Source organism: Nasonia vitripennis, chromosome 1 (genome assembly GCF_009193385.2).
Source record: "Nasonia vitripennis strain AsymCx chromosome 1, Nvit_psr_1.1, whole genome shotgun sequence".
Taxonomy (NCBI): domain Eukaryota; kingdom Metazoa; phylum Arthropoda; class Insecta; order Hymenoptera; family Pteromalidae; genus Nasonia; species Nasonia vitripennis.
In genome coordinates, this window is record NC_045757.1 from 4,302,134 (window position 1) to 4,329,835 (window position 27,702).

Here is a 27,702-nt window from a genome sequence, read left to right on the forward strand (position 1 = left end):
CATTAATCGAGACAACGTGTAACAGCTGTAATATCCAAGACAAATAAATCTCGGTGAACAGATTATACAAGCATCAATATATGACAATATCAGTATTATGAGCTAAAATTCTGAAAAAAATCACCGACGCATTTTTAAAAAGTGCGTATATAACTAAATTCTGTTTTTACCGTTTGTTGGTAAGAAAACCGACTACTTGCCCGACAAGCGTCGCCAGTGTCGTCCACTCGCGCCGCGCGGCGATTTTCTCCATTTTCTTTCTTCTCTCCCCTGCGTACATTCGATCCATCCGTGGCGACGGCGGCCATCCCGTCTCACAGTCACATCAGCCGCGGCTCGTCCGTCCTCTCGTCAACATCAGCCTCCCGCAGCGCATCGGAGCTTCTTCCGAAGAATCAGCAAACAAACCGAAGAAGAGGTCTCGTGGACCAGGACGTCGCCGTGACCATGACGGCCCACGACCAGATGCGAGCTATGCTCGACCAGCTCATGGGTACCGGTCGAAACGGTGAGTCTAAAAGCACGTTTATTAAGTGCACACAGGTATGCCCGCATTAGTCTGTGTATGTATATACGTAACTGTAGGTGCGCGTTTTCTAATCCTTCGAGGCAACGCCACGACACTGCAAAATGGAAGCCCGCGTGGCAGTTTTATTGGATTTAAAAAAAAAAACTTGGTATATCTGCTTTCTCCGCGTCGGTATCGATTTCCCATCGGGCAGCGTCTCCCAGGGCGTGGAGTAGACCATTCCTGTTACCTATCCGAGATGCTCGTTCTTCTGCACGAGATCGAGCGGTGCTTGCATAATTTTAACGGCAGAATCCAGTTTATGCGACACCTGGTTATGCTAATGAGATATGCTATAGTAGCTACGTAGCTTTGATTTCATTGATTACACACTCGGGTACTTACAGTTTCATTGGGATGGTTGAGGAGAGGGAACAAGTGACCTAGTCGTTATCAATTTGTGTAGCCGTAGCTTCAATGAAGTAATGATGAGTTTCCATTACCGATGATTATTTTTCATTTGCAGGTGAGAACAACAAATTTCAAGTCAAGTACTCGGATCCCAAGGTCTGCAAGAGTTTCCTGCTGGCATGCTGTCCACACGAAATACTCTCATCCACGGTGAGTAGATTATTGACCTGCCGAGCAGATTCATTGAATCGGGGGAGCCGTGTTCACCCTGTTCTTTATACTTTTGAACTCTCACTTCTAAAATGCTCACGCATTTTGTGGTTCTCTTCTCAGTCATTTTGTGTAAACCGGGCCCGTTGAACAAATTTTTTTTTATCTACCTTGCATACTACTTTTTTGGATATTGGTTCTTCCTATTTTATGTAGTATCAAACTGTCCGAGAGGTTGATTACAAGCAACATGTTCAAAATTAAACTCTTACGAGGCTTACTTTACGATATTGAGCCTAACTTTATTGAAAAGTGACTCTACGGAACAGAGGTAAATTTTGTCAATTTGTTTTAGTCAGATCTCTCAAATTTCTTTGAGACCCTATAGCCAAGCAGCCACTTTGAAACTTAACTAATTTCGAACTGCTTGCCAGCAGTTCTCTATTTCCAGAGCGTCTGGAAAAGCAATTGCGATCCAATTGTACGCAATACCCTGTCGAATAATGTACCGTTCGTAGATGTTGAATAAAGGTCGCGTTATGCTCGTAAGTACTTAAAGAAAAAGAACAGTTAAAAAATAGAAACACAAAAAGGACGTACGTATTACATACCATTGATTCTACTTAACATATTAAGTTACTTGGTTATAAGTATTGCATACATATTACATATAAGAAAATACAGACCTTGGTAGAAATTGAATTTGAATTTGGGAATTTATTAATTTATTGGGAAATTTATTACTTATTGTATGTCATTGCATGTAGTGTATTCTGTTCATTTTTCACACATCTGATTTCACATTATAAATTACTTGGTTAAAGGCATTATTTTTGGTCCAATTTTAGTTTCATTTTTATCTTGATATATTTATTTTCACCAATTAAGTGGGTTTACGTTTATGCAATACGTATTTTAAGTACTTACCCATTAGTTGATAAATTCCACACATAAGCATTTCTATCAGGGCACATGCATTCATTATGTTGACTTTGCTTGGGAGAAATACATCGGATTATCGTCTTGGCTGCTCTGCCTAAGTTTGCAGAGTCGAATTTGTCCAATATCCCAAGACCCAACGTGTGTCAAACAAACCTGTTTCGTGCGTTTTTTGGTGAGTAGACCAACCTCGTAACAGAAAAGATTATAACATGACAGAGATAATCAGTATACAACTTTTCCTTGCACATCCATTGAGCCTGGAGAAAAAGAGAGAGAATATGAGGCTAAAAAATTCTGTGAGTATGAGTGTTTGAAGAAAGAGAGAGATATATCTTTTTTTTTATTTTGCTCGCAGAAGCGTGTGAGAAGAAAGCACTGTCTGTAAGTAAGCTATCGTGAATTGCCAAAAATTGTCTAACTTCATTTGGGTTATCCAGCTTGAGAGGACATTTTGCCGATTATATAGATTACTATATAGTACTTTACTATTATTCCCTTAACAAAACTAGTCAAATTAATGAAGTTTTTATACAAATAATCATTCAATCAATTGTACATTAATGTATAACGATTTTCAATATTATATCTTAAATCTAGAAAATATCAATCCTGCAAAAATAACTTTATTGATTGAATTTTTTCAAAGTTCTTGAAATACAAATTTTAATATATTGGAAAGCCCAAGTTAAGATAACTTTAAGGTGGAAATATTTGTGTCTTGTGAATATGTATTATATTAAAAGTTTAATAGGATTTTTCTATATTCAATGCTTTACTTACAATTTCACCATACAGCAGTATTTCAAATTTGCAATTAATTCCAAAAACTGAATCAAACTCAAATTTGCATGGCCCGTGTAACACTATTCAACAAAATTTGGTAGAGCTACAAAAACAAACTAATTAATTCTTTACTCTTCTCTCTCTTTTTTTTAATTTTTTTATTTCTACATTTTCTACTCGTCATTATATTTCGTGATTGTGAAAATAAAAAAAAGAAACTTTGGCAATTTGCGAAAAAATTAAACGTCAAAGTAGACAAGCACACAAAAAGGGAATATGGCTCGATGGAATAAACAGCAGAGGTGTGTCTCATCGTACGTATTAAAAATTTTTAAGAATGAAATTTTTTAAATCGGTTATTAAGAAACAATGTTTCTTTGACAGATTACCGTAGAAGCGATCATTACAGACTAAATTAATGCCGAACTAAATCTTTTTTTTTAAATGTTACTGTAAGGTCTGGCATAGTTAAATTAACTAAATATGTAAAAGGTTGTGTGCTGATTGTAGCATCGTTGTTCAACGCAATGTCGGGCGAAGAGGTGTTGCCAGTCTGTAAGTGAAATCAACAAAATATCTATCTATAGAACGTTTATTATTGTACTTTTATTTTAATTTTACTGTTACATAATATTATGATACTTTCTGTATCTACATTACACGAAACTTGACGAGTTCTCTCTTCAATAAAAACAGTGAAACAGAACATAGGATTAAACAAATTTTTCTGTACTCTATCAATGACAGAAACACAGAATTTTTTTTACGACATTAGCCGAAAGCTCCTATTTCTGTAGGTGCAATCTCAATGTATACTTAAGTCCAACCGGTACCAGAGCAACCGCAGCCTTTGAGCTCTACGTAGACATAGTTAATCTGTGTGGAAGACTTAAGCCGAAGACACATGGCCTTTGTAAGTCTGAATATAAAAAGAAACTTATATTAAACGGAAACCAAAAAATAGTATTAAAAACAGGAATACTAAGATGACCATAAAATGCTAGTTAATAACGTACGAATAAGGGTTTTTTTATCCAAAACATCATACATTAAGTCTTTCAAGTTCAAAAGAGTACTATTCATATATTTCAATAACATTGATCATTCAAGCAACCTTGAATAATACTTCATTTGCACTTGAGAAGGCTGCATTAAAAGCGAATAATTTAAAAATTTAAAATGAAACTCGAAAAGCGTAGAACCCATTTAATTCATGAATGATTGCAAAAAATGTTATTTGTGGGTGGGTGTATGCAACAATTTATCCAACTGGACATAAAAAAGCAAAGAGGATTACATAGACGAATATAACGCGTTCGAGATCTGCGGGTCGATCTCATCTAGAACTTTTCCGTCGATCACTCTTAATAAATAATGAATATTTGTAAATCGCAGCGCATGGACCTGGGAGAATGCCCCCAGATTCACGACTTGGCCCTGCGGGCTGACTTTGAGGCTGCACAGAAGAAGAAGGATCACTTCTATGACATTGATGTGAGTAAATTTTTTATGATGCATACGTTTGACTCCGGATAACAATGATCTCAATTTCTCCTACTTATCATGTTATCTGTGCTACCTACTTAGACTTGTTAATAGAAGCTTATACATAGATTGAGCGTCTTGTTAGCCATTCATTGTTAACTATTCAGATAACTGATTGAACTTAACAGGCTACTTCACGCTTGTTATATCATTCACTTTGCTTCACTTTCTAAGAATTGAAAAAAATCTTTTTATAATCATTGCATACGACAAGTCCAATACAATGTACAAGTGGAGTAATACGATTTTTTAAATTGTCCCATTGAAGATTATCATATAGTTTCATTAAATTGATTTCTAATTCTGTATTTTTCTTAAAACAGGCAATGGAGCACCTGCAGAGCTTCATAGCAGACTGTGACCGCCGTACAGAGCAGGCCAAGCAGCGTCTAGCAGAGACACAGGAGGAGCTAAGTGCCGAGGTGGCTGCCAAGGCAAATAACGTGCACGTGTTGGCTGAGGAGATAGGAAAGAAACTGGCCAAAGCCGAGCAGCTGGGCGAGGAGGGTTTCGTGGAGGAGTCGATGAAGCTCATGGGTGAAATCGACGAGCTGCGCAAGAAGAAGAACGAGGCCGAGCAGGAGTACCGCAACAGCATGCCCGCATCCTCGTACCAACAGCAAAAGCTCCGTGTCTGCGAAGTCTGCAGCGCCTACCTGGGTATTCACGATAACGACCGTCGTCTGGCCGATCATTTCGGCGGAAAACTGCATCTGGGCTTCATCAAGATTCGTGAAAAGCTTGCTGATTTGGCCAAGACAGTCGAGGATCGCAGGAAGGAGCGCCGTGACGTGATGATGGAAAGAGACAGGGGTGGAAGCAGGCAGAGAAGCAGGAGCAGAGAAAGGGAAAGGAGCAGAAGTAGAGACAGGGCTAGGGGTTACAGAGACAGGCCCAGAGATAGAGAAAGGGAAAGAGATAGGGATAGGGAGAGGGAAAGGGATAGGGACAGGGAAAGGGAGCGCAGGGACAGAGATAGAAGGAGGTCCAGATCCAGAAGCCGCAGCCGAGGAAAGAGGTTTGTTGCTCATTGATATGTATGATTTCGAATGATCGCTCTCTGCGCGTTGTTAATCCATTTCTCGTAAAAATTGGTTAAAATTTTTGTATACAAAATGATGAATCAATCGGCCGATCTGAGATCCGACCAGAAAGTCGATCGATTCCAAAGAGTCTCCTTTCTTTTTGGACATTGATCATACAGCCGAAGCGATTACCTGATTTTAAAATTATAAAAGCAATGCGATTACTGGTGAAGGAGCAGAAAAAGCGGGAAAATAATTTATGTTTTCGTTATTGCAGATCGAGACGTTCGCGCAGTGGCAGTCGCGGCAGAAGGTCTCGCTCGCGTCGCAGTGGCTCCACTGACCGCAAGAGATAAAGGACGACGTCCTTGGCTTGTATCATCGGCTATTACAAAAAAAAAATACGTCAAGAAAATTTTAACTTCAAGCAAGAGGCACACGAACGAGAATAAGGATAGAAGAGAACACCATTTTTGATTGTAAATTTTAATAACGCCCTTATTGTGTCTTCATACATGTGTCGATATAACAGAATTCCTTTTTCGGTCATTAACAAATAGCGAATAGATGGCGGCTATCAGAGAATTTCTTTTTTTCAGCTCTTGATTTCTGCAACAACCTCACACAGATACTGAAACGCGTATGTAAGTCATACATTATGCCTATACCTAATATTAATTAAAGAGATTATCTCTTTTTTATTGATTGATTATTATTGAAATTGAAATGTTCACGTGTACATAAGAACGTAGTTGATTTTTCTCTATTTGGAAGAGTTCTTGCATATTTATAATAACTAGTTACTTTTAAACTTAAGGATTGTATAACGATTGTAGAGGAATGAGAAATAAATAAAGACACGTTTCAAAATCATTTTTTTGATTTCGTTGCATCTTATTGACTGTCCTATGTTCGTTACCTTTTTGTACAATATCAACGTCGAATAGGCGTCTATAATTCACATACTTTAATCGTATAAAGCATTTTTTCTTGTACATTTTTTAATAATTATGTGTATACACAATGACTATTATATGTTATCTAAACTTGTTCGTAATGAGTTAGTTTTTATAAACTTTTATTGCTGTATATATTTAATTGTTAGCATATTTGTAACAATGTACAGTTAAAAAATGAATAGTAAAAGATCGTATTAAATTTTCATATCACATACAAAATTATAAGTCAACTATACAGTAATATACAATAATGAGTAAAATAATTCAAATAACGTTTCGACTCAATGCAATATTTGGGATCCTCTATATCATCCAGCATTATTCATCATTAAATACTGTCTTCATAGACATTAACATGCGCAGTTTCTATCACAGGAACTGTTAATATTAATTGGATCATTCACAATAGTTTTGCATCTTCGATAATACAATCTTAATGTCTAATACTATAAATCTGAGAATTCTGAAAAAATTTCGTCAAAACTTCATCGTGAAGCACCCAATCAAACAACCTAATTTTACGTGTAACTCTCTTTTTTGTATCTCTTATAAAAAATGCTAAAAATGTCTCGTGACTAAACATTCGACATGAGCCTCCTCTGTATACGATTCTGACGCTTAATGCAACGACTAACGGCTTGACATATCTCGCGCCAAGTATTTTTGCCATTGGAGCGTTTGCTGTAGATGTTGAGGTAGATCCCGAGGATGACGAGCAGTCCCGACCAGATATACTGAAATGTGAAGGGCTTATAGAAAAAGAGGAAACTGATGATGATGGTGACGGCCTTGCGACAAGTAGTTACAGTGGCGGCAACGAAGGCACCGCATGACTGCACTAGTGAGAGAACGATTTGGATACCCAGGTAACCCGATAACGAGAAGAGCAGGGCATAGCCATAGGTTTCCAATGGATGCTAAATTTAAAAAGAATTAAGATACGTTATACTTTTTTAGAATTGAGTCCAAAAAAAAAGTAATTGAAACTCACATCGGTGGGTAACATACAATCACATATCTATAACTACCTTGCTGCAAAATGATGCCCCTCTGCTCATATCACCAGTAAACGCTAATATGGCGAACAAATAGACAAATCCAATGCTGTAAGAGTAAAGCACGACTTCGGTATTAGTAGCCTTATGCTGTTTCATGGTCTTCTCTTGTATGTTTCCAATAAGGGCGTCGCAGAGAAGGGCACAGCTAATCATTGCAACGCCGATTAGGTCGAAACGCGGTGATATCATGCTGTCGGCTAGGGTGAACAGGATTAAGCCTAGACACATTAGACCCGCTGCAAGGAAGTCAAGGAAGCCATAGCGCTTTCCCTGAATCAGGATGCCACCAATTAGTACTGGAATGAGCTTACAGCACTTGAAAATCACCTGAAAATATTGTTTGATGTTATTTAAGTTTAAGATTTAATTTTTAGGATTATGAATATTGGTAAAAACATGAATTGGATGAGTCTTTTTAATTTAAATTTTTGCTATAAAAGCAACAAACCTGTGTTGGATAATTTAGATAACCAAGAGATGAATTTGAGAAACCCATAGTACCTAAGGTCAACAGAGCCAGCAGGAGATAAGTGCTGATTGGTATTCTTCTACTAATACCTCTGATACGACATTCGACCCAACCAAATACCGTGTAATATCCAAACTGTATGAGTGTCAAGTACCATCCGAATGGTCTGAATCCATCCAAAGTGAATATCAATTCCTAAAAATAACAACAAATTCACAAATTAAACACTGCAATACATTTTCTCCCAAAGCACATATTTCAAGACTGTGCAAATTACCTGTAAATATCCATAGATAATATAAAACGTGAATATCCCCAAGCTACACCAAAGTAATTGACTCCTCACACTGCAGTTGCTTATGTCAAAACAGAACAGCCTGATTTCCTTCTGCGGTGCCTTTGAATCCTCCACTTCCATTGATTGATCTTAAAATTAAAATCGAGTATTCAGTACACGTGTCGAATATAAAAAAAAACTAGATCATCTTACCATCGTTCCCGATGTAGATCTTCTTGTGCGACATTTTACCGGAAAATTATTAATCCAGCCCTACGTGAACCTAACCTCCAACTGACGCAGACGCCGTATTGCTGATTCAAACGCCATGGGAAAACTGCATCATGTCTTGGGCTTTCTCTCGTCGACAGCAGGACGACGAATTCATTGAGAGTCTGACGACCAGCTCAGTATGCCATCGCTTTTTGCTGCTTATTATTGTTATGCGATGCTCCGGCTATCGCAGACGTTTTTTCTCGCGAAGACAACGCGGCACATGAAGTTCGCGTCGTCTGCAAGTGTTAGCGGTAGTGTAGTGTAGGCAAGATAGGGTTTACCGCCTATACTATACATATAGGTCTATAAAGAGTGTTATAGGTGTCAATAAGGATCTTATAGGCAAGGTTTTTCAGAAAATAATTTTATTGCACGATTCATCAGCGCTACGTACAGTAATGATAGTTTGCTTTTTTTTATTTACAGATATTATTTATATTAATATATGCAAAATGCCAATAAATCATCACCCTGGCTACTAAAAATAGAATGTATCTACACGTCATACCCTCTTGGTAATTTTACTCTATTTTAGTCATTGTTATATTTCCATAACTTAAATAACACATACATTTCAATATTTTGGATTTGAATTGAGCCTCGTCGGTTATATAACGTATACGCGATACGCACCAGAGTATCTTTCAAATGTATGAGTTTGCTTCATTTTGATAAAAAAATAGATCCACATCGGCTAGACTTCTTCGTTTGACAAAGAAGTAAGGATGCGATTGTAATACTTACTTTTACGCATAACAAACGTTGGTGTATATTTTACATTTGGATTATCAAAGATGGTTACTATACGTTTCTAAATATATATATATAATTAAAATAAAAAGTACGAGTGTCAGGATTGTGCAAATTCGTGCGAATGATTGGGTCTGGGAAAAATCATAATAAAAAACAGAAAACAGCAAAATCAAAATTTTTAAGCAATGTTTATTGCAAATTGGGTTAATAAATACATGGGGATTAAGGATGAAAGTAAATAGGATACAAAATTAAAGAATATAAAAAATGCATCGTAAAACAACTGCATTGTCATCAATCCGCGCCGAAAAGATATAGCTTCGCGACGCCATATATAGTATAACTTATACATCTCGCGTATATTAAAAATCTCTTCGAGTATGGCAACGATACGATCTGTATAATATAATATATAGAATATATTTCGCTATTAAACTGATAACAAATGCTTAAATAAAATATATAATCATTTGAGACAAACGTTATCGGTAAAATGATAAAGTATACGAGTACACAACGGATAAAGCATGGCTGAAGCGAAAAAAGGATTGGTATGTATGCATGTGCGAATATGCTTGCAAAACACATGAGACATAACCTCAAAATATCGATTAAGAGCTCGCCCTCTACTATACGCACTTTCGCCTCCCACAATATCATATCACAGTCCAAATCGATATATACGCGCTCACGCGTCTTCATCAGTTGCTCTCAACGACGGGCATGTAGAACTTGTGTCTGGGTGTGTCCCTGGTGTGCTTGAACGGGGCCTTGTTGGCCTGCAACAACGCCGCAGGACAAGGTCCTTTCTGTCGTGGTACGAATTCCTTCTTATACAGGCTAGACGTCTGCGCGCTGCTGACCCTCTCGTCTCCGAGACTGATGTTTGACACGTTGCCCTGACGCCGGACGCGCTCGACCCTCTCGGTGGAGAAGTTTCCGTAGCTGCGTCGGGCTTCACTCGTGTGGTAGAAGGAACCACCAACAGTCAGGTTGTCCCGTGGTGGGCTGCTCTTGGAGACACGAGTCTCGTTGCGCTCGTAGCTCGACGAGGCGTATGGATTACCACCGCTGGTTCTCTGAAGGGATGACTGGTTTTTGCGACTCTCGTTGTTGCTGATGAACTGCTGAGAGAACTCCTGCTGACAGCTGGTGCTAGAGGCGCTTTGCTCAGCAATGCGCCGGTGCAGAGCTGTGTTGCTGATGTCCGTGGTCGAGGAGATGACGTTCCAACGCTTGTGACCTCGCGTGGGAGAACCACCTCGATTCGGATCGTGCTCAGGACTGGTGTACCTCTCGTTCACGTAGTCTCGACGCTGATGTTGATCCTGATGGCGCTCGAAGTCTTGGCGTTGACGAAGAGAAGCTTCCTCCCGACGGATGGTCGACTGCGTCTTGCGGCTGCTGTCATCGACCCTGCGAATGGTCACAGGTGCGCCACCGTCGAGGTGATGGACTGATTGGTGGACCTCGCTTGTGCGTCCAGAAGGTGAGTAGCTTTCTCTTACGGAGGTTCTGGATTCGGAGCCGGTGACTCGCTGGTTATCCTGATGACGACGAATTTCCGAGCGCTCACCTTGCATGGTTACGTACGAGCTCGAGGTGGTCCTGGGGCCGTAATCATCTCCCGGATGCAGATTGTCCGGATGCTTGATTGGGCTGCGACGCTCACTCGGAACGTTGCGAATCTGTTGCTGTCGATAATCGTCACTGGATCGGCGGGTTTCAAGGTGGCCTTCCATGCGTAGGTGATCCTCGCGCCGGTAGCTCTGGGCTCGGTAGTTCTCGCCGTTGACGCGCTGGTAGTCGCTGCGCGAGGATGTTGTAGTGCGTACATCTCCATCAGGCCGTAGGTTGTCGTGCGACCGCCTGCAGACTTGTTGCGGTTTGTCATGGGTCTCGACGCGCAGGGTCTTTTCAAACTCAGTCTCACCACGCAAGTCTGAATGGCGGATGACGTTGCGACGTTCTGTTTTCTCAGTCTGGCTACCGATCTCCAAGCTAGATGTTGCACGATAATCCGTATGCTGCTGGTTGACTACTCGTTGATCAGTTTGCTTATTGATCACACGTTGATCTGTGTGATGTTGGTTGACTACGCGTTGGTCTGAACGTTGCTGGTTGACTACGCGTTGATCAACGTGCTGTTGATTGATTACACGTTGATCGGTATGTTGTTGATTGACGACATGTTTTTCAGTGTGTTGGTTGATCACGTGTTTTTCAGTCTGTTGGTTAACTACGCGTTTATCCGTTTGTTGGTTCACTACCTGCTGATCCGTACGTTGATTGACGACGCGTTGATCAACCTGTTTCTTGGTCACTTCATCCTTTAGTTCACGAATGAACTCGCCTTCTGGATGGAGATTATCTTGTGGTCTCTTGGGCGTAACGCGATCGGCAGGTTGGTAATGCGTTGGTTTCGGTCTATCGAAGTCTCCTTCAGGCTTCAAGTTGTCAGGATGTCTTATTGGAGTGCGTCTCTCTCCAGGACCAACTGGAGATTTTCTTGGCGCATCAAATTTGCCCTCTGGTCTCAGATTGTCCTGTGGTCTTCGTACATCAGCCCTTTCACTCTTGGTCGGAGTCTTCTCTTTGGGTCGTTTCGTGAATTCACCTTCTGGGTGCAGATTATCCTGAGGCTTCTTGGGAGTAGGACGTTCACCTGGTGTGTAATGCGTAGGTTCGGGTCGTTCGAAATCACCCTCTGGCCTCAGATTGTCTTGCGGTCGCTTGACATCAGCTCTGTCTCCTCGGGTTGGTGCTTGTTCTCTTGGGCGACTCACGAAATCTCCCTCGGGATGCAAGTTGTCTTGCGGTTTGGTAGGCACTGGTCGTTCACCTGGTCTGTATTCAGATAGTTTTGGACGCTCGAAGTCTCCTTCTGGTCTTAAGTTATCTGGATGTCTGATCGGAGAGCGCCTTTCACCTGGACCAACCGGTGCCTTCTTCGGAGTTTCAAAATCGCCCTCTGGTCTGAGGTTATCCTCTGGCTTCTTGATCTGTGGACGTTCAGCCCTCTTTGGAGTAAAATCGTCTTTAGGTCTACCCTCGAAGGGTCCCTCTGGCCGAAGGTTGTCCTCGTGTCTTACGATATCCACCCGCTCACTTCGGACGACTTTGTAGTCATCGCGTGTTCGCATATCAATGAACTCACCCTCGATACGGAGGTTATCTTGGTATTTGGTGACCTCAGCACGTTCGCGTACAACAAAGTCCTTGTAATCATCGCGTGATGTAATTGTCTGCATGTCACCTTCGATAGTAAGATTGTCCGTGTGTTTTACGATCTCGGCTCTCTCGCCTCTGGTGGGCTTAAAGTCTGACTTGGGACGACCCTCGAACGGTCCCTCCGGTTTAAGATTATCCTTCGGCTTCTTGACCTCGGCTCTTTCGCCTTTAGTTGGAGCTCTTGGTTTCGGCTGACGATCAAACTCACCTTCGGGATGTAAATTATCTTGAGGCCTTGTTTGAATTGAACGTTCGGCAGGTTTGTATTCTTTTGGTTTGGGCCTTTCAAAGTCACCCTCGGGTTTCAAATTGTCAGGATGTCTAATTGGTGTTCGTCTTTCACCAGGGCCAACGGGTGCCTTCTTCGGTGCTTCAAATTTACCCTCAGGACGCAGATTGTCTTGCGGTTTTCTCACATCGGCTCTTTCACCCTTGACAGGAGATTTTTCCTTAGGTTGACGAACGAAGTCTCCTTCAGGGTGCAAGTTGTCTTGTGGTCTCTTTTGAACTTGACGCTCAGCTGGTTTGAACTGAGTCGGTTTTGGCCTTTCAAAGTCACCCTCAGGCTTCAAATTGTCTGGATGTCTAATTGGAGTTCGTCTTTCACCAGGTCCAACCGGTGCCTTTTTAGGTGTTTCAAATGTACCTTCTGGTTTAAGATTATCCTTAGGTTTTTTAATATCAGCACGTTCGCCTTTAACTGGAGCTTTTTCTTTTGGTTGACGTACAAAGTCTCCCTCGGGATGTAGATTATCCTGGGGCTTCTTAGGAGTTTGACGTTCTGTGGGTTTATATTGAGATGGTTTCGGCCTCTCAAAGTCGCCTTCCGGTTTCAGATTATCCGGATGCTTGATAGGAGATCGACGTTCGCCAGGACCAACTGGGGCCTTCTTCGGAGTTTCGAATTTACCCTCCGGCCGTAGATTGTCTTGTGGTTTTTTGATTTCAGCTCTGTCACCTTTAGTTGGAGTCTTTTCCTTCGGCCTCTTAACAAAGTCACCTTCCGGATGTAAGTTATCCTGTGGTTTCTTTTGTACTGGACGTTCAGCAGGCTTATACTGTGTAGGTTCAGGTCTTTCGAATTCTCCCTCGGGTTTCAAGTTATCTGGTTGTTTGATTGGAGAGCGCCTCTCAGCTGGACTATAACCAGGCTTATCAGGCATGTCCATGGTTCCCTCAGGATGCAAGTTATCTTGAGGTCGCTTGATGTCTGCTCGGTCGCCTTTCGTAGGTGCTTGTTCTTTTGGTCGACGTACAAAGTCACCCTCGGGATGCAAATTGTCTTGTGGTTTTTTCTGAACTGGTCGCTCAGCAGGTTTAAACTCAGTCGGCTTAGGTCTTTCAAATTCTCCTTCAGGATGCAAGTTATCTTGTGGTTTCGTCGGTTTGGGTCTTTCAGCGGGCTTATACTCGGTTGGTTGAGGTCGTTCGAAATCGCCTTCAGGTTTCAAGTGATCGGTATGCCTGATGGGTGAACGTCTCTCTGCTGGGCCATAACATGGTTTTTCAGGACGATCAAACTCACCTTCGGGTCTGAGATTGTCCTCTGGTTTCTTAATATGAGGCCTCTCTGCTCTTTTAGGAGTAAAGTCATCTTTCGGTCTTCCTTCAAATGGACCTTCTGGATACAAATTATCCTCGTGTCTAACAATATCTACTCGTTCACCCCTCACTACCTTGTAATCATCGCGCGTACGCATATCTATAAATTCACCTTCCATGCGAAGGTTATCCTGATATTTCGTAACTTCAGTACGCTCACGTACGAGAAAATCGGTGTAATCATCGCGAGATGTGATAATTTGCATATCCCCTTCCATCGTCAAATTGTCTGTGTGTTTGACAATCTCAGCTCTTTCGCCTCTTGTTGGTTTGAAGTCGTCTTTCGGGCGACCTTCAAACGGTCCTTCCGGTTTAAGATTATCTTTTGGTTTCTTAATGTCAGCTCTTTCACCCTTAGTTGGAGCTTTAGGTTTCGGCTGACGTTCAAACTCTCCTTCGGGGTGCAAATTATCTTGAGGTCTTGTCTGCGTTGGACGATCAGCAGGTTTGAATTCTTTAGGCTTGGGCCTTTCAAAGTCCCCTTCAGGTCTTAGATTATCAGGATGTTTGATTGGTGAACGTCTCTCGCCTGGACCTACTGGTACTTTTTCAGGTACTTCGAATGTTCCTTCTGGTCTCAAATTATCTTGCGGCTTCCTGATGTCCGCTCTTTCACCTTTAGTGGGGGCCTTCTCCTTCGGTCTTCTTACAAATTCACCCTCAGGGTGTAAATTATCCTGTGGTTTCTTCTGAACCGGTCGCTCTGCAGGTTTATACTCTGTTGGCTTAGGCCTTTCAAAGTCACCCTCGGGGTGAAGGTTGTCATGGGGTTTTGTAGGCGATGGTCGCTCAGCAGGTCTGTACGGAGTTTGTTGAGGACGTTCGAATTCTCCCTCTGGTTTAAGGTGATCTGTGTGTTTAATGGGTGAACGCCTTTCAGCAGGACCAAAATCTGGTTTTTCGGGACGTTCGAATTCTCCTTCCGGATGCAAATTATCTTGTGGTTTCTTGGCTGTTGGTCTCTCAGCTGGTTTAAACTCAGTGGGTTGTGGCCTCTCGAAGTCTCCTTCAGGATAAAGATTGTCATGTGGTCTGGTTGCTTGTGGCCTTTGAGATGGTTTGTACTCTTTCGGCTGCGGTCTCTCAAAGTCACCCTCGGGATGCAGATTGTCTTGTGGTTTCTTTTGAACTGGTCGCTCGGCAGGTTTATACTCAGTCGGCTTAGGCCTTTCAAAGTCACCCTCGGGGTGAAGGTTGTCATGGGGTTTTGTAGGCGATGGTCGCTCAGCAGGTCTGTACGGAGTTTGTTGAGGACGTTCGAATTCTCCCTCTGGTTTAAGGTGATCTGCGTGTTTAATGGGTGAACGCCTTTCAGCAGGACCAAAATCTGGTTTTTCGGGACGTTCGAATTCTCCTTCCGGATGCAAATTATCTTGTGGTTTCTTGGCTGTTGGTCTCTCAGCTGGTTTAAACTCAGTGGGTTGCGGCCTCTCGAAGTCTCCTTCAGGATAAAGATTGTCATGTGGTCTGGTTGCTTGTGGCCTTTGAGATGGTCTGTACTCTTTCGGCTGCGGTCTCTCAAAGTCACCCTCGGGATGCAGATTGTCTTGTGGTTTCTTTTGAACTGGTCGCTCGGCAGGTTTATAATCAGTCGGCTTAGGTCTTTCGAACTCTCCTTCAGGGTGTAAGTTATCATGTGGCCTGCTGGGTTGAGGCCTTTCAGCAGGTCTGTAAACAGATGGTTGAGGCCTTTCGAAGTCACCTTCAGGGTGAAGGTTGTCATGTGGTTTTGTAGGCGATGGACGCTCAACAGGCCTGTACGGAGTTTGTTGAGGACGTTCGAAGTCTCCCTCTGGCTTGAGATGATCTGTGTGTTTAATAGGTGAACGTCTTTCAGCAGGACCAAAATCTGGTTTCTCGGGACGTTCAAAGTCTCCTTCCGGATGCAAATTATCTTGCGGTTTCTTAGCCGTTGGTCTCTCTGCTGGTCTGAATTCAGTAGGTTGCGGCCTCTCAAAATCTCCTTCAGGATAAAGATTGTCTTGTGGTTTCTTGGGCGTTGGTCTTTCACCGGGTCTATACTCAGTTGGCTGTGGCCTTTCAAAATCACCTTCTGGTTTCAAGTGATCGCTGTGCTTGATAGGTGATCGCCTCTCTGCTGGTCCATAACATGTCTTCTCTGGACGATCGAAATCACCCTCAGGCTTAAGGTTGTCTTCGGGCCTCTTGATTTGCGGCCGTTCTGCTCGCTTAGGAGTGTAGTCATCTTTCGGCCTACCCTCGAAAGGACCTTCTGGGTACAGATTATCTTCATGCCTCACGATATCCACCCGCTCACCTCTGACAACGGTATAATCATCTCGTGTGCGCATGTCGATGAATTCCCCTTCCATGCGAAGGTTATCTTGGTACCTTGTAACCTCGGCTCGCTCACGAACTACAAAGTCAGTGTAGTCATCTCGAGATGTAATGATTTGCATGTCTCCTTCCATTGTTAAATTGTCCGTGTGCTTGACGATCTCCGCTCTCTCGCCTCTAGTTGGTTTATAGTCATCCTTTGGACGACCCTCAAAGGGTCCCTCTGGTTTGAGGTTGTCTTTTGGCTTCTTGATATCAGCTCTTTCACCCTTAGTAGGAGCCTTCTTTTTAGGTTGGCGTTCGAATTCTCCTTCTGGGTGCAAATTGTCTTGTGGTTTTTTGGCCTTAGGGCGCTCAGCGGGTTTGTATTCCGCAGGTTTCGGTCTTTCGAAATCTCCTTCTGGGTGCAAGTTATCTTGAGGTTTTTTGGGAGTTGGTCTTTCAGCTGGCTTGAACTGGGTAGGCTTTGGCCTCTCGAATTCTCCTTCTGGTTTAAGATTATCTGGATGTTTGATGGGAGTACGTTTCTCGCCTGGACCAACAGGAGCTTTTTTCGGTGTTTCGAACTTACCTTCAGGTCGTAAATTGTCTTGAGGCCTTCGTATATCTGCTCTCTCGCCTTTTGTTGGAGCTTTGGGTTTTGGTTGTCTATCAAATTCTCCTTCAGGATGCAAATTGTCTTGAGGTTTCTTTTGTGTTGGACGTTCAGCTGGTTTATATTGTGTGGGCTTAGGTCTTTCGAAATCACCTTCGGGTTTCAAGTTGTCTGTATGCTTAATCGGAGATCGTCGTTCAGCAGGACTATAGCCAGGTTTTTCGGGCATGTCCATAGTGCCTTCAGGACGAAGATTATCTTGTGGACGTTTGATATCTGCTCTATCACCCTTAGTAGGTGCTTTATCTTTAGGTCTCCTTACAAATTCACCCTCTGGATGTAAATTATCCTGTGGTTTCTTCTGTGTTGGACGCTCAGCTGGTCTATATTCTTTAGGTTTCGGTCTCTCGAAATCACCCTCAGGGTGAAGATTGTCGTGTGGTCTGGAAGGTTGAGGCCTTTCTGCAGATTTATACTCTTTAGGTTTCGGTCTCTCAAAATCGCCCTCAGGATGAAGGTTGTCGTGTGGTCTGGAAGGTTGAGGCCTCTCAGCCGGTTTGAATTCTTTAGGCTTCGGTCTCTCAAAATCACCTTCAGGGTGAAGGTTATCTAGCGGTCTCTTTTGTTGTGGCCTTTCCGCAGGTTTATATTCTTTGGGCTTCGGTCTTTCGAAGTCTCCTTCTGGTTTCAAATGATCCGCATGTTTAATTGGTGAACGTCTCTCTGCCGGGCTATATCCTGGTTTGTCAGGCACATCCATTTTCCCTTCGGGTCTTAAATTATCTTGCGGGCGTCTAATATCTGCTCTATCACCTTTAGTAGGCGCCTTATCTTTAGGTTTCCTTACAAAATCTCCCTCGGGATATAAATTATCCTGCGGTTTTGTCTGTGTTGGGCGCTCAGCTGGCCTGTACTCCTTAGGCTTAGGTCTCTCAAAGTCGCCCTCAGGATGAAGATTATCTCGTGGTCTAGTAGGTTGAGGCCTCTCAGCCGGTTTGAATTCTTTAGGCTTCGGTCTCTCAAAATCACCTTCAGGGTGAAGATTATCTTGCGGTCTCTTTTGTTGTGGCCTTTCTGCAGGTTTATATTCGTTGGGTTTCGGTCTTTCGAAATCGCCTTCGGGATGAAGGTTGTCATGTGGTCTAGTAGGTTGAGGCCTCTCCGCAGGTTTATATTCTTTGGGCTTCGGTCTTTCGAAGTCTCCTTCTGGTTTCAAATGATCCGCATGTTTAATTGGTGAACGTCTCTCTGCCGGGCTATATCCTGGTTTATCGGGCACATCCATCTTCCCTTCAGGTCTTAAATTGTCTTGCGGGCGTCTAATATCAGCCCGGTCTCCCTTGGTTGGCGCTTGTTCCTTTGGTCTTCGCACGAAATCACCTTCAGGGTGCAGATTATCCTGCGGCTTAGTCGGCGTCGGTCTCTCAGCAGGTTTATATTCTTTAGGCTTCGGTCTTTCGAAGTCACCTTCTGGTTTCAAGTGATCCGCATGTTTTATCGGTGAACGTCTCTCTGCCGGGCTATATCCTGGTTTGTCAGGCACATCCATCTTTCCTTCGGGTCTTAAATTGTCTTGTGGACGTCTTATATCAGCCCGGTCTCCCTTGGTTGGCGCTTGTTCCTTCGGTCTTCGTACGAAATCACCTTCTGGATGTAGATTATCCTGCGGTTTGGTTGGTGTTTGTCTCTCTGCCGGTTTGTATTCTTTAGGCTTTGGCCTTTCGAAGTCACCTTCAGGATAAAGATTATCTTGCGGTCTCTTCTGTTGGGGTCTTTCCGCAGGTTTGTACTCCGTAGGCCTCGGCCTCTCAAAATCACCTTCAGGATGAAGGTTATCTTGTGGTCTTTTCTGCTGTGGTCTTTCAGCAGGTTTGTACTCCGTTGGCTTCGGTCTCTCAAAGTCTCCTTCAGGATGCAGATTATCGTGCGGTTTGGTAGGTGTGGGACGCTCTCCAGGTTTGTATTCCTTAGGCTTAGGCCTCTCGAATTCACCTTCCGGCTTGAGGTTATCCTTGGGTTTCTTAATCTGCGGTCTATCGACTCTTTTAGGTGTGAAATCATCTTTGGGCTTACCCTCAAATGGTCCCTCAGGATACAGGTTGTCCTCGTGTCTGACAATATCAACTCGCTCACCTCTGACAACGGTATAATCATCTCGTGTGCGCATGTCGATAAATTCACCTTCCATACGAAGGTTATCCTGATACTTCGTGACCTCAGCTCGTTCGCGAACGACAAAGTCGGTATAATCATCGCGAGAAGTGATGATCTGCATGTCACCTGTCATGACTAGATTGTCAGTATGCTTCACGATCTCCGCTCGCTCTCCCTTAGTTGGTTTGAAATCCTCTTTAGGTCGACCCTCGAAAGGTCCCTCAGGCTTCAAATTATCCTTTGGTCTCTTGATGTCTGCTCTCTCGCCCTTGGTCGGAGCCTTGTCTTTAGGCTTACGTTCAAACTCTCCTTCCGGCTTCAAATTATCTTGAGGCTTCTTAGCCGTTGGCCGTTCTGATGGTCTGTACTCTTCAGGCTTAGGTCTTTCGAAATCTCCCTCGGGTCTCAGATTATCTTGAGGCTTCTTAGCCGTTGGTCTTTCCGAAGGTCTGTACTTCTCGGGCGTAGGTCTTTCAAAATCGCCCTCAGGTTTGAGGTTGTCCTGAGGTTTCTTGGGAGTCGTTCTCTCGGCAGGTTTGTATTCATCGGGCTTGGGCCTCTCAAAGTCTCCTTCGGGTCTCAGATTGTCCTGTGGTCTTCGTATGTCAGCTCTGTCGCCTTTAGTAGGTGCCTTCTCCTTGGGGCGACTGACGAAGTCTCCCTCTGGGTACAAATTGTCCTGAGGCTTTTTGGCCGTTGGACGTTCGGTAGGCTTATATTCTTCGGATTTAGGTCTTTCAAAATCACCCTCGGGTTTCAAATTATCTTGCGGCCTTTTCGCTGTCGGCCGGTCAATAGGCTTGTACTCCTCTGGTTTGGGTCTCACAAAGTCTCCCTCAAGCTTTAAGTTATCCTCTCGTCTCGTTATACTCGTACTGTGATAATCCTTTCGGTCGAATTGATGATACTCTTGCTGACTGGTTGTTACATTAACCGTAGTGTCGGTTTTGTCATAGAAGCCACTGTCGTCTACGTCAACTGGTCTGATCGGTTTCTGAAGCGGTTGCGGCATGACATCGTAAGTTTGATAATCTTCTTTGATGTGCGAGGTACCCTGCAAATCAAACATCAATATTTATTAAATCTGAGCAAGAAAATTTCACGGTCGCTAAAGCAATTTTGCAATTAGACTTACAATGAATTCGCCTTTTCCAGTAGTAAGATTATCAGTTCTCCGAATAATTTCAGCTCTGTGAACTGCGCGATGATCGATGTACTCGGTCTTGGAAGTTGTTTCATCTGTGAAGTCACCCTCCGCTTTCGTATAGGTGTTGCGACGCTCAGTTCTCGGTTTCTCGCCGGTATGCCCGGTGAAGACCAGCTCTGTGGTCGTTACGCCTATAGGAAGTTCGATTAATCGTTTAGTTTTCGATCGGTAAACTGGTAGAAAAAATGTACTCTTATAATTAACTTACTCTCAAAGTTGCCCTCAGGTCTCAGGTTGTCCTGTGGTTTCTTGACAACAGGTCTCTCGCCGATTTTAGGCGCCTCCTCCTTTGGCCGTTTAGCGAATTCACCCTCGGGTCGCAGATTATCCTGGGGTTTGACAACCGGTGCCCGTTCGCCTTTAGTCACGATGTAGTCGGTCTTACGTTCACCTATGAACTCTCCCTCCATACGCAGATGATCCTCGTGGTAGTATTTAGTAGTCGTCTGCCGGTCCACATGCTTCTCATCGAACTCGTGTTTATAAGAGGTCGTCGCGAGCAGTGGCTCGTGTGGAATCTCCAGGTGGTCCTGGAAGTCGTTGTGCGGGCAACGGTGTCGTCTGTAAACAATATTTTGTTTAGACAAAAAACACATTAAAAATAATATAGTCATAATCTAGTGAAACGCATGTCTATCGCTTACCCGCATGTGCAAAGTTCGCAGATGCACTGCTCCTTCGCAGGGATCTTAGCGAGGACATCTGGTGTCTTCAGGGGCTCGTCATCACGAGGCCCTGTTTTCTTCGGGCCCTTTTCCTGCGGACCATCCGGCTGCCGCCTCGGAGCCTCCGGACTCTCCTTCGGTTTTGGAGCAACTTTACCATCGGAAGGTCTGCAAACGATCGCTCTTATCAAAAGTCCTTCTTCACCGTCTGATTAGCGATAACGAAAAGGCAGTATACGTACCGTCTTTGTGTGGGCTTCGGACCGGAGTCATCGCGAGGCGAAGACTTCTGGGGCTTCTTGCCAGCGGGAGTCGACGTCGCCTTGGGTTTCGGCGGACTGTCTTCTCGGAGATACGGTATGGGGCGGACTTGCTCGGGTGAGCGACGCGTCGGGGAACTGTCGGAGGGTCGTCGCGGACTGTCGGAAGGTCGACGAGGACTGTCGCTGCTGCTGGTGACGACATCCTGCGTTACCATACTAGTGCTCGATGTCGACGTGTCCTTTTCATCCACAGTTCGCTAATTGGTGTGAAAATATAAATTCAGTATTGAGAGGCTTTGCGAGAAAGAAATAATATAGTCGCAGTGATGCTTTTGATAGTTTTTGCTTGTTGTTTTCAGTTTTCGAAAAAGAATGTTAAGTTGAAAAAAAAACATTTGGAACGCTGTAGCCTTACAAGTCGCTCCGTCTATTTCTAGAACTTGAATGACCCATCGAAAAAAAAAACAAAAAAGAAGAAAAAAAATGCATCAAACTCCCAATAAGGCAAACCAGTAAATTTCAAACCCGCCACGACGAAATTCCTCCACTCCATATCCTTCGGCTGAAAAGAGAAAAAATAAAGCATCCGTCTCCTTGTCAGCCGCGCAAAGAAAATATTTGTTCCACCTGCGCGTAAATCTCCCTATCGACACATCTTCTCTCTAAAAAAAAACCTCCCGTCGTCTGACTCACAGCCCAGAAGACAAAAGAGGAGCAACGGCGGCGGCGAAAAAAAAGGAGTCATCGCCGAGGAAAAGTTCGTCAGCATCCGTCCATACAGATCTCTCTCTCTCTCTCTCTCTCTCTCTCTCTCTCTCTCTCTCTCTCTCTCTCTCTCTCGGAGCTCGCGAGTATTCCATACAAGGCTAGGTCGCGGCCTTACGCAACTCACTAGTTAGAATAAGCGCGCGCGAGCGCGTATCGTCCCAATTCGGCCGTTTTGTAACCGAGCTCTGATACGACTGACTCGTTTCTCTTGACGCGAACAGAGAGAGAGAGAGAGAGAGAGAGAGAGAGAGAGAGAGAGAGAGAGAGAGAGAGAGAGAGAGAGACTGATGTGTGGTATGTGTACACGGGCGTTTCCCACTTTATCCGCGGAATATTTAATTCGACACTTGCGCGCGCGAGAGCTGTAGCTCTTTGTGTTGACGTGTGCTATGTATGCGCTCGGCGTGTTGGGAGTTTACGGTTTTGCTACTGCTTTTATGCTGATGTGAATTCGAAAATTCGATGGGTGTCAGAATTAAACCTTTTCCGAGGATCGATTTGAGAATAATTTCAAAGCTTATTGTGGATATGACTGCCGGCGATGCTTTACGCGAAAGTAACGATTTTATGCAAATTACGAAAATATGCTAATTCGCAAGAAAGATTTTTAAATTTGAATTAATTCTGTACCATATCCGAAGTTTGTTTACGTCGGCCGGCTGCTATATCGCATCGGAGCGACTCTCGGCAAAAAATACGAAATTCCCCGTACTTATGAACTTTCTCAAATTAGGCACTACTATCTCCATTATCGCCTTCTTTAAATATTTATCGTCTCAGTACGCGACTACAACCCGAAAATTCAAGCATCCCATAACAGATCACGAACAAAAAAAAAATCGTGCATACAATACGTAACCATTTCGTACACGTATATTCTCGTGAGAATCTTTTCTCTCGATCTTACGTTTAAAAAAAAAAACACAATACCTGCACACATAAGTATGCCCGCGTCTGAGCGCAGCACCTGAATTAAAACGTTCTCTCGCGCATGCGATTAAACTTTTTCGCCGGTGCGCTGCTTCGCCAAGCGGAAAATCAAAAGAGCTGCGCCGAACTATACGCGATGGGAAATACGCGAAGGACAAGACCTTCTGAATTGAAACGGCCGAGTTTTACTGCCGTCTTCGGAGACGAAAAGAAGGATGACGCTATACGCGTATACGTGTTATGCTCGTGAGTCTGTGTGTCGTAAAATTCGGTTTTACTATTACAATCGCGTGATAAACTCTCACGCACGTGTTATCCTTATCGGAGTCGTAATAACGTGTACGGCTGTATGCTTTTTTTTTTGTTCTGGCGGTTGAGATTTTACAGTGTCGTTGTAGACGTTGTGATTTGTGTCCGCGAAGTTTCATAGCTTTGACGAAAACATGTGCACGTGACACACACACACAGACACATGGGCAGACAGAAGTGACGTGTGTACACACAGAACGCAAGGCAGGTTCTTTTTTCAGGCGATGATGCGCTCGGCGAGACTTTCGAAAATGAGACACGGGACAGTGCAAAAACAAGAGGAGAGAAAAAAACTCTGCCGACTGCTGTCGGCGCTTCATTAATAATTCAGCTATCCGTGTTATAACTGTAAAGGCGCGCGCCGAGATCGAGTGTCGGATCGGTAATGACATACGGCATTATGCGCTAAATCTGCTGAATCTCGGTTATAACGACTATCCGGTTACCTATATACACATACCGGGTGCAATTATCCGAGCAACCGTCTGTTTAAGGCGATTGTTTGCAATCAACATTTTCAAGTATTTTTAATCATTCATTACAAAAAAATCTCACGTGCCGTGACACATCGATGCGCTCGAAAAAAGTCTCTTCTAAATATAGTCATTGCGAGAAATCAATACACGCGATGTCGAACGAAAAAAAAAACAACTCACGGTGGTCGTCTCGTCGACGTTGCGGAAGTCCCGGATGGACGTGAAGCTGGACGACTGCTCGACGATGGTCGAGCTTTCCTGGATCTCGCTGGTGTTCTCGAATCTGCGGGTATCGGCGATGTCGTAGAGAAGAGTCGTGGTGACGAGAGGCTGCTTGTCCTCGGGGATGCTGGGCTTCCTGGGCTGTTGTTGCTGAGGCTCGGATTTCCTGGGCTGTTGTTGCTGAGGCTCGGATTTCCTGGGCTGTTGAGGCTCTTGCTTTCTGGGTTGCTGAGGTTTTTCGTAGACGAACGAGCCGTCCCAGGTGGACGAGTTGAGCTTGGTGTTGGTAATGACCGTCTTTCCGTCCATCGGTTTCTGGGGTGACCTAGATCGAGGTCGAGGAGTTGGCTGACGCGAGTCGGTGGTCTCGATCGTCACTTCTTTAGTTGTGGTGGAGGTGGGCCTCCTCGAGTCTCTCGTCTCGATGTTTATCATAGACGAAGAAGATGGTCTTCTGGAGTCGACGGTCTCGATGATGATTTCTTTCGTTGTGGTCGTCGTCGGCGTAGGCTTTCTCGTATCCGTGGTCTCGATGATAATCTCCTTGGTCGTTCTGTTGTCCGTCGTGTTCTTGGACACATCGAAACTCAGCGTCGTACTCACCAGCGTGTTGTCGCTTCTGTCCAGACTTGGTCTTCTCGGAGTCGACGTGCTTTTCACGTCGTAGACGAAGGAGCCATCTCTCGCGGTCGTCCTTGGCACGCTGCTCTCTTTGTCCACGGTCTTTTTGCTGGTATCGGTGACGTTGGTCTCGTAGACAAAGGTGCCGTCCCAGTTATTGTCCAACGAACTGGTGGTGTAGTTAGTAGAATAATCATTTCTAGGCTGCTTTTTATCCGGACTCGGAGTCCTTTGCGCGTTAGATGGGTAAGTACTTCTGGGCTGATTTTTGTCCGGGCTCGGTCCTCTCTGGTGCGGCACATTACCGTCCCGATCCACACTCCTGCGACTGGTATCGGTAACACTGGTCTCGTAGACAAAGGTGCCGTCCCAATTATTGTCCAACGAACTGGTGGTGTAGTTAGTAGAATAATCATTCCTGGGCTGCTTTTTATCCGGACTCGGAGCCCTTTGTGCGTTAGATGGGTAAGTACTTCTGGGCTGATGTTTGTCCGGGCTCGGTCCTCTCTGGTGCGGAACATTACTGTCCCGATCCACACTCCTGCGGCTGGTATCGGTAACATTGGTCTCGTGGACAAATGTACCATCCCAGGTGGATGTCGAACTAGTGGTGTAGGTGTTCCTGGGCTGGTGTTTATCCGGACTCGGTGACCTCTGCGCGTTAGTAGGCTGACCTGTCCTAGGCTGATTCTTATCCGGACTCGGAGCTCGTTGCTTCTCATTCACAAAAGTGCCGTCCCAGTTATTATTCATGGAACTCGTAGTGTAATTAGCGGGGTAGTAATTATTCCTGGGCTGCTGTTTATCCGGACTCGGAGCCCTTTGCGCGTTAGAGGGGTGAGTATTCCTGGGCTGATATTTGTCCGGACTCGGTGCTCTTTGCTGCGTCACATTGCTGTCCCGGTCCACACTTCTGCGGCTGGTATCGGTGACGCTGGTCTCGTGGACAAAGGTGCCGTCCCAGGTCGACGTCGAGCTGGTGGTGTAATTACTTCTGGGATGGTTTTTATCCGGACTCGGTGACCTCTGCGCGTTAGTAGGCTGACCTGTCCTAGGCTGATTCTTATCCGGACTCGGAGCTCTTTGTGGTGTCGGCTTCTCCGTTACGAAGGTGCCATCCCCGCTATTGTTCATCGAGCTGCTGGTGTAACCTCTCGTCCTGCTGTCCCTCTCCTTCTCAGGAGTGTTGGGTCTCCTGCTGGTGACCTCGGTCACCTCGGTCACCTCGTTCTTTTCCACGACGAACTTGCCGTCCCAGCTGCTGGTCATGTTAGTGCTCGGTCTCTTGCCCTCCGGGCTCTTCGATCTGACCGTCTCGTTGCTCACGTCTCTTCTCTCGGTGACGATCGTGCTGGACACCAGGTCGTGACCCGACGCGGCGTGCTGGACAGTGTAGCTGCTGCTGCTGGACCTGAGATCTGCCTCGTTGATCTCGTCGGCACTGACCTCCCTTATATCCACGGTTCCGGATCTGCGCTCTATCTTCTTCTTGCTCTGCGGACTGGCCTTCTCGTAAACGAAGGTCCCATCCCAGGCGGAGTCACCGGGTTTGTACGACCTGCTAGTCGTCGTGCTCTGGCTCTGGTCCAGCTCCTCGTGGATCGTGTCCACGTACTGTTTTCCAGCCTTGTTGTTCGTCGTGGTCTCGTACTCGACAACGTAGCTGCTGGACGTGGCGCCCGGGCCGGCGCTGTGCGGCGCGAAATCGGTAACGTCCTCGACCTGGATCACATTGCTGCTTCTCTCGTTCGTTCGCTCGGTCAGCGGTGTCGACTGGTCCCAAGTGGTCTCGCTCGTCTCAATGTAGTACGTACTCGCCGCGTAATCCACGGACGTAGCCGAAGCCACGAGTTCCTCCTCCCTAGCCTCGACCTTGACCACCTTGCTCGGGATCGGCGCCGGTATCTTCTCCTCCACTCGCTCGTACATGACGTTCTTCTGAACGATCGCCGCCGGATCCTGGACCCTGTTGTTGCTGCTGGTAGTCGTGGTCGTCACGACGCCCTCGTGAATATTGTTCGCCGAGTCGATGAGCTCGGCGGCGAGGACGTCGAGCTTCGCCAAGTTCGAGCTGCTGCTGGTACTGACGACCGGCGCCTCGGTGGTCTGCACTTGGAGAACGTTTCCCTGCGCGTCCATGAGCACTCGTTCGCGTTTCTCCGTCTCCACGGTGCGCTGGGCCTCCTGGACGAACTTTCCACGGCTGACCGACTCCTCTCTCGTGTGCACGACCTGCTCCGTGCTGCTGGTAGTCTTCACCTCTGTCGACGAGCTACTGCCGCTCGCCACGGCCTTGTCCTTCTTCGCCGTCATCTTCGGTTACACTGCAGTCCGGTCCTCAGTAAGACGGCTGTCGCATGTTATACGCTTTGAACAATCTACTCCTCGCCTCGATATGTTATACCGTACATTCACCGCAAGCTAAAGCTCAAGCTTTCGTCGTTCGTTCGTTCGATCGTTAGTATAACAAAACAAAACTTAAAAAAAATGATATATTAATTAACAGAGAGCGCAATGCGTGAGTATGAGTGTTCGTATTAAGCGGAGCTCTCTGTTCGCGTGCCGGTCGGCGTTAGCGCCGTTAGCAGACTGGCGCGATGCTGGCTCAGTCCCGGCTGGAAATTATTGCGCGAGCCACTGCCACCGCCACCGCCACCGCCGGTTTCTCGCCGCCGATCTCCTCGAGTCTTTCGTCTCTTTTGCTCTCGTGTGCGACGCCTATAGGAGTGAGAGTGATCGTGTGGGACGAGGCTCGAGTGTGTGTGTGCGCGGCTCCGCGGCTGGTGTTTGAGCTGTATAAGCTGTGTACATATAACGCGTTGATGCGAGAAGGAGGTGGGGTTCTGTGTTTCGCTCTTTGGATTTCCGGAGAAAATGAGTGGTTTTTCAATTTGTGGAAGAGCTCTGACGAGGAGATTCGGATTGGGAAGCGCGAGGGCTGAATGGAAATCGGTTCGCTTTATGGTCGAAGGTTTTTCGCGAGAAATTCGCTGTTACTCGTAATGAAGCTGTTATAGAGTTTCTTGCGCAATGCACTTTATTTTCGTTGTTATTACGAATCGGAGAACCATTTCCTGTAAGGCTTAAGTAATGGTTGCGGCTGATTGCCACAACAAACCGTATAATTGAATATTGTCGACTATAA

General features: G+C 45.0%; 3 protein-coding genes across 7 annotated transcripts; 1 reads left to right on the forward strand and 2 right to left on the reverse strand.

Moving 5' to 3' along the window:
* Positions 1-234: 234 nt before the first annotated feature.
* Positions 235-6,297, forward strand: LOC100117092 (putative RNA-binding protein Luc7-like 2). 4 transcript variants are annotated; one of them, XM_032597235.1, is made up of 8 exons: positions 281-508; positions 1,035-1,129; positions 1,567-3,168; positions 3,239-3,409; positions 3,652-3,767; positions 4,250-4,348; positions 4,723-5,417; positions 5,702-6,297. In XM_032597235.1, exons 5-8 carry the CDS (start codon positions 3,759-3,761, stop codon positions 5,778-5,780), a joined length of 882 nt encoding a protein of 293 aa, XP_032453126.1. In that variant the 5' UTR covers positions 281-508; positions 1,035-1,129; positions 1,567-3,168; positions 3,239-3,409; positions 3,652-3,758; the 3' UTR covers positions 5,781-6,297. The 4 variants fall into 4 exon arrangements, with proteins under 4 accessions (XP_001601427.2, XP_032453126.1, XP_031777760.1 ...); XM_001601377.6 differs by lacking the exons at positions 1,567-3,168; positions 3,239-3,409; positions 3,652-3,767 and having other exon boundaries at positions 235-508; XM_031921900.1 differs by lacking the exons at positions 281-508; positions 1,035-1,129 and having other exon boundaries at positions 1,136-3,409; positions 3,652-4,348.
* On the reverse strand, positions 6,287-8,704 carry LOC100117132 (adenosine 3'-phospho 5'-phosphosulfate transporter 2). Its single transcript, XM_001601409.6, has 5 exons — positions 8,401-8,704; positions 8,188-8,336; positions 7,890-8,105; positions 7,412-7,768; positions 6,287-7,300 (listed from the first exon to the last, which is right to left on the reverse strand). The coding sequence occupies exons 1-5, from the start codon at positions 8,432-8,434 to the stop codon at positions 6,959-6,961; spliced, it is 1,098 nt and encodes a 365-aa protein (XP_001601459.1). The 5' UTR covers positions 8,435-8,704; the 3' UTR covers positions 6,287-6,958.
* Positions 8,705-9,385: 681 nt separating this feature from the next.
* Positions 9,386-27,194, reverse strand: LOC100117166 (titin). 2 transcript variants are annotated; one of them, XM_031921885.2, is made up of 7 exons: positions 23,895-27,194; positions 21,211-21,488; positions 20,948-21,136; positions 20,512-20,864; positions 20,232-20,434; positions 18,100-20,150; positions 9,386-18,012 (listed from the first exon to the last, which is right to left on the reverse strand). In XM_031921885.2, the coding sequence occupies exons 1-7, from the start codon at positions 26,868-26,870 to the stop codon at positions 9,918-9,920; spliced, it is 14,145 nt and encodes a 4,714-aa protein (XP_031777745.1). In that variant the 5' UTR covers positions 26,871-27,194; the 3' UTR covers positions 9,386-9,917. The 2 variants fall into 2 exon arrangements, with proteins under 2 accessions (XP_031777745.1, XP_016840727.1); XM_016985238.3 differs by having other exon boundaries at positions 9,386-20,150.
* Positions 27,195-27,702: the final 508 nt, after the last annotated feature.

Bases quoted from the DNA above. Each gene is read 5' to 3' on its own strand.
- LOC100117092 (XM_001601377.6), top strand. From the start codon at position 448: ATGACGGCCCACGACCAGATGCGAGCTATGCTCGACCAGCTCATGGGT. The intron at 509-1,034 runs GTGAGTCTAAAA...TTTCATTTGCAG, and splicing joins CATGGGTACCGGTCGAAACG to GTGAGAACAACAAATTTCAA. The intron at 1,130-4,249 runs GTGAGTAGATTA...TGTAAATCGCAG, and splicing joins ACGAAATACTCTCATCCACG to CGCATGGACCTGGGAGAATG.
- LOC100117132 (XM_001601409.6), bottom strand. From the start codon at position 8,434: ATGTCGCACAAGAAGATCTACATCGGGAACGATG. The intron at 8,337-8,400 runs GTAAGATGATCT...TTTAATTTTAAG, and splicing joins GATCTACATCGGGAACGATG to ATCAATCAATGGAAGTGGAG. The intron at 8,106-8,187 runs GTAATTTGCACA...TGTTATTTTTAG, and splicing joins TTATCTATGGATATTTACAG to GAATTGATATTCACTTTGGA.
- LOC100117166 (XM_016985238.3), bottom strand. From the start codon at position 26,870: ATGACGGCGAAGAAGGACAAGGCCGTGGCGAGCGGCAGTAGCTCGTCG. The intron at 21,137-21,210 runs GTACGTATACTG...GATCGTTTGCAG, and splicing joins CCGAAGCCCACACAAAGACG to ACCTTCCGATGGTAAAGTTG. The intron at 20,151-20,231 runs GTAAGTCTAATT...TTTGATTTGCAG, and splicing joins CTGGAAAAGGCGAATTCATT to GGTACCTCGCACATCAAAGA.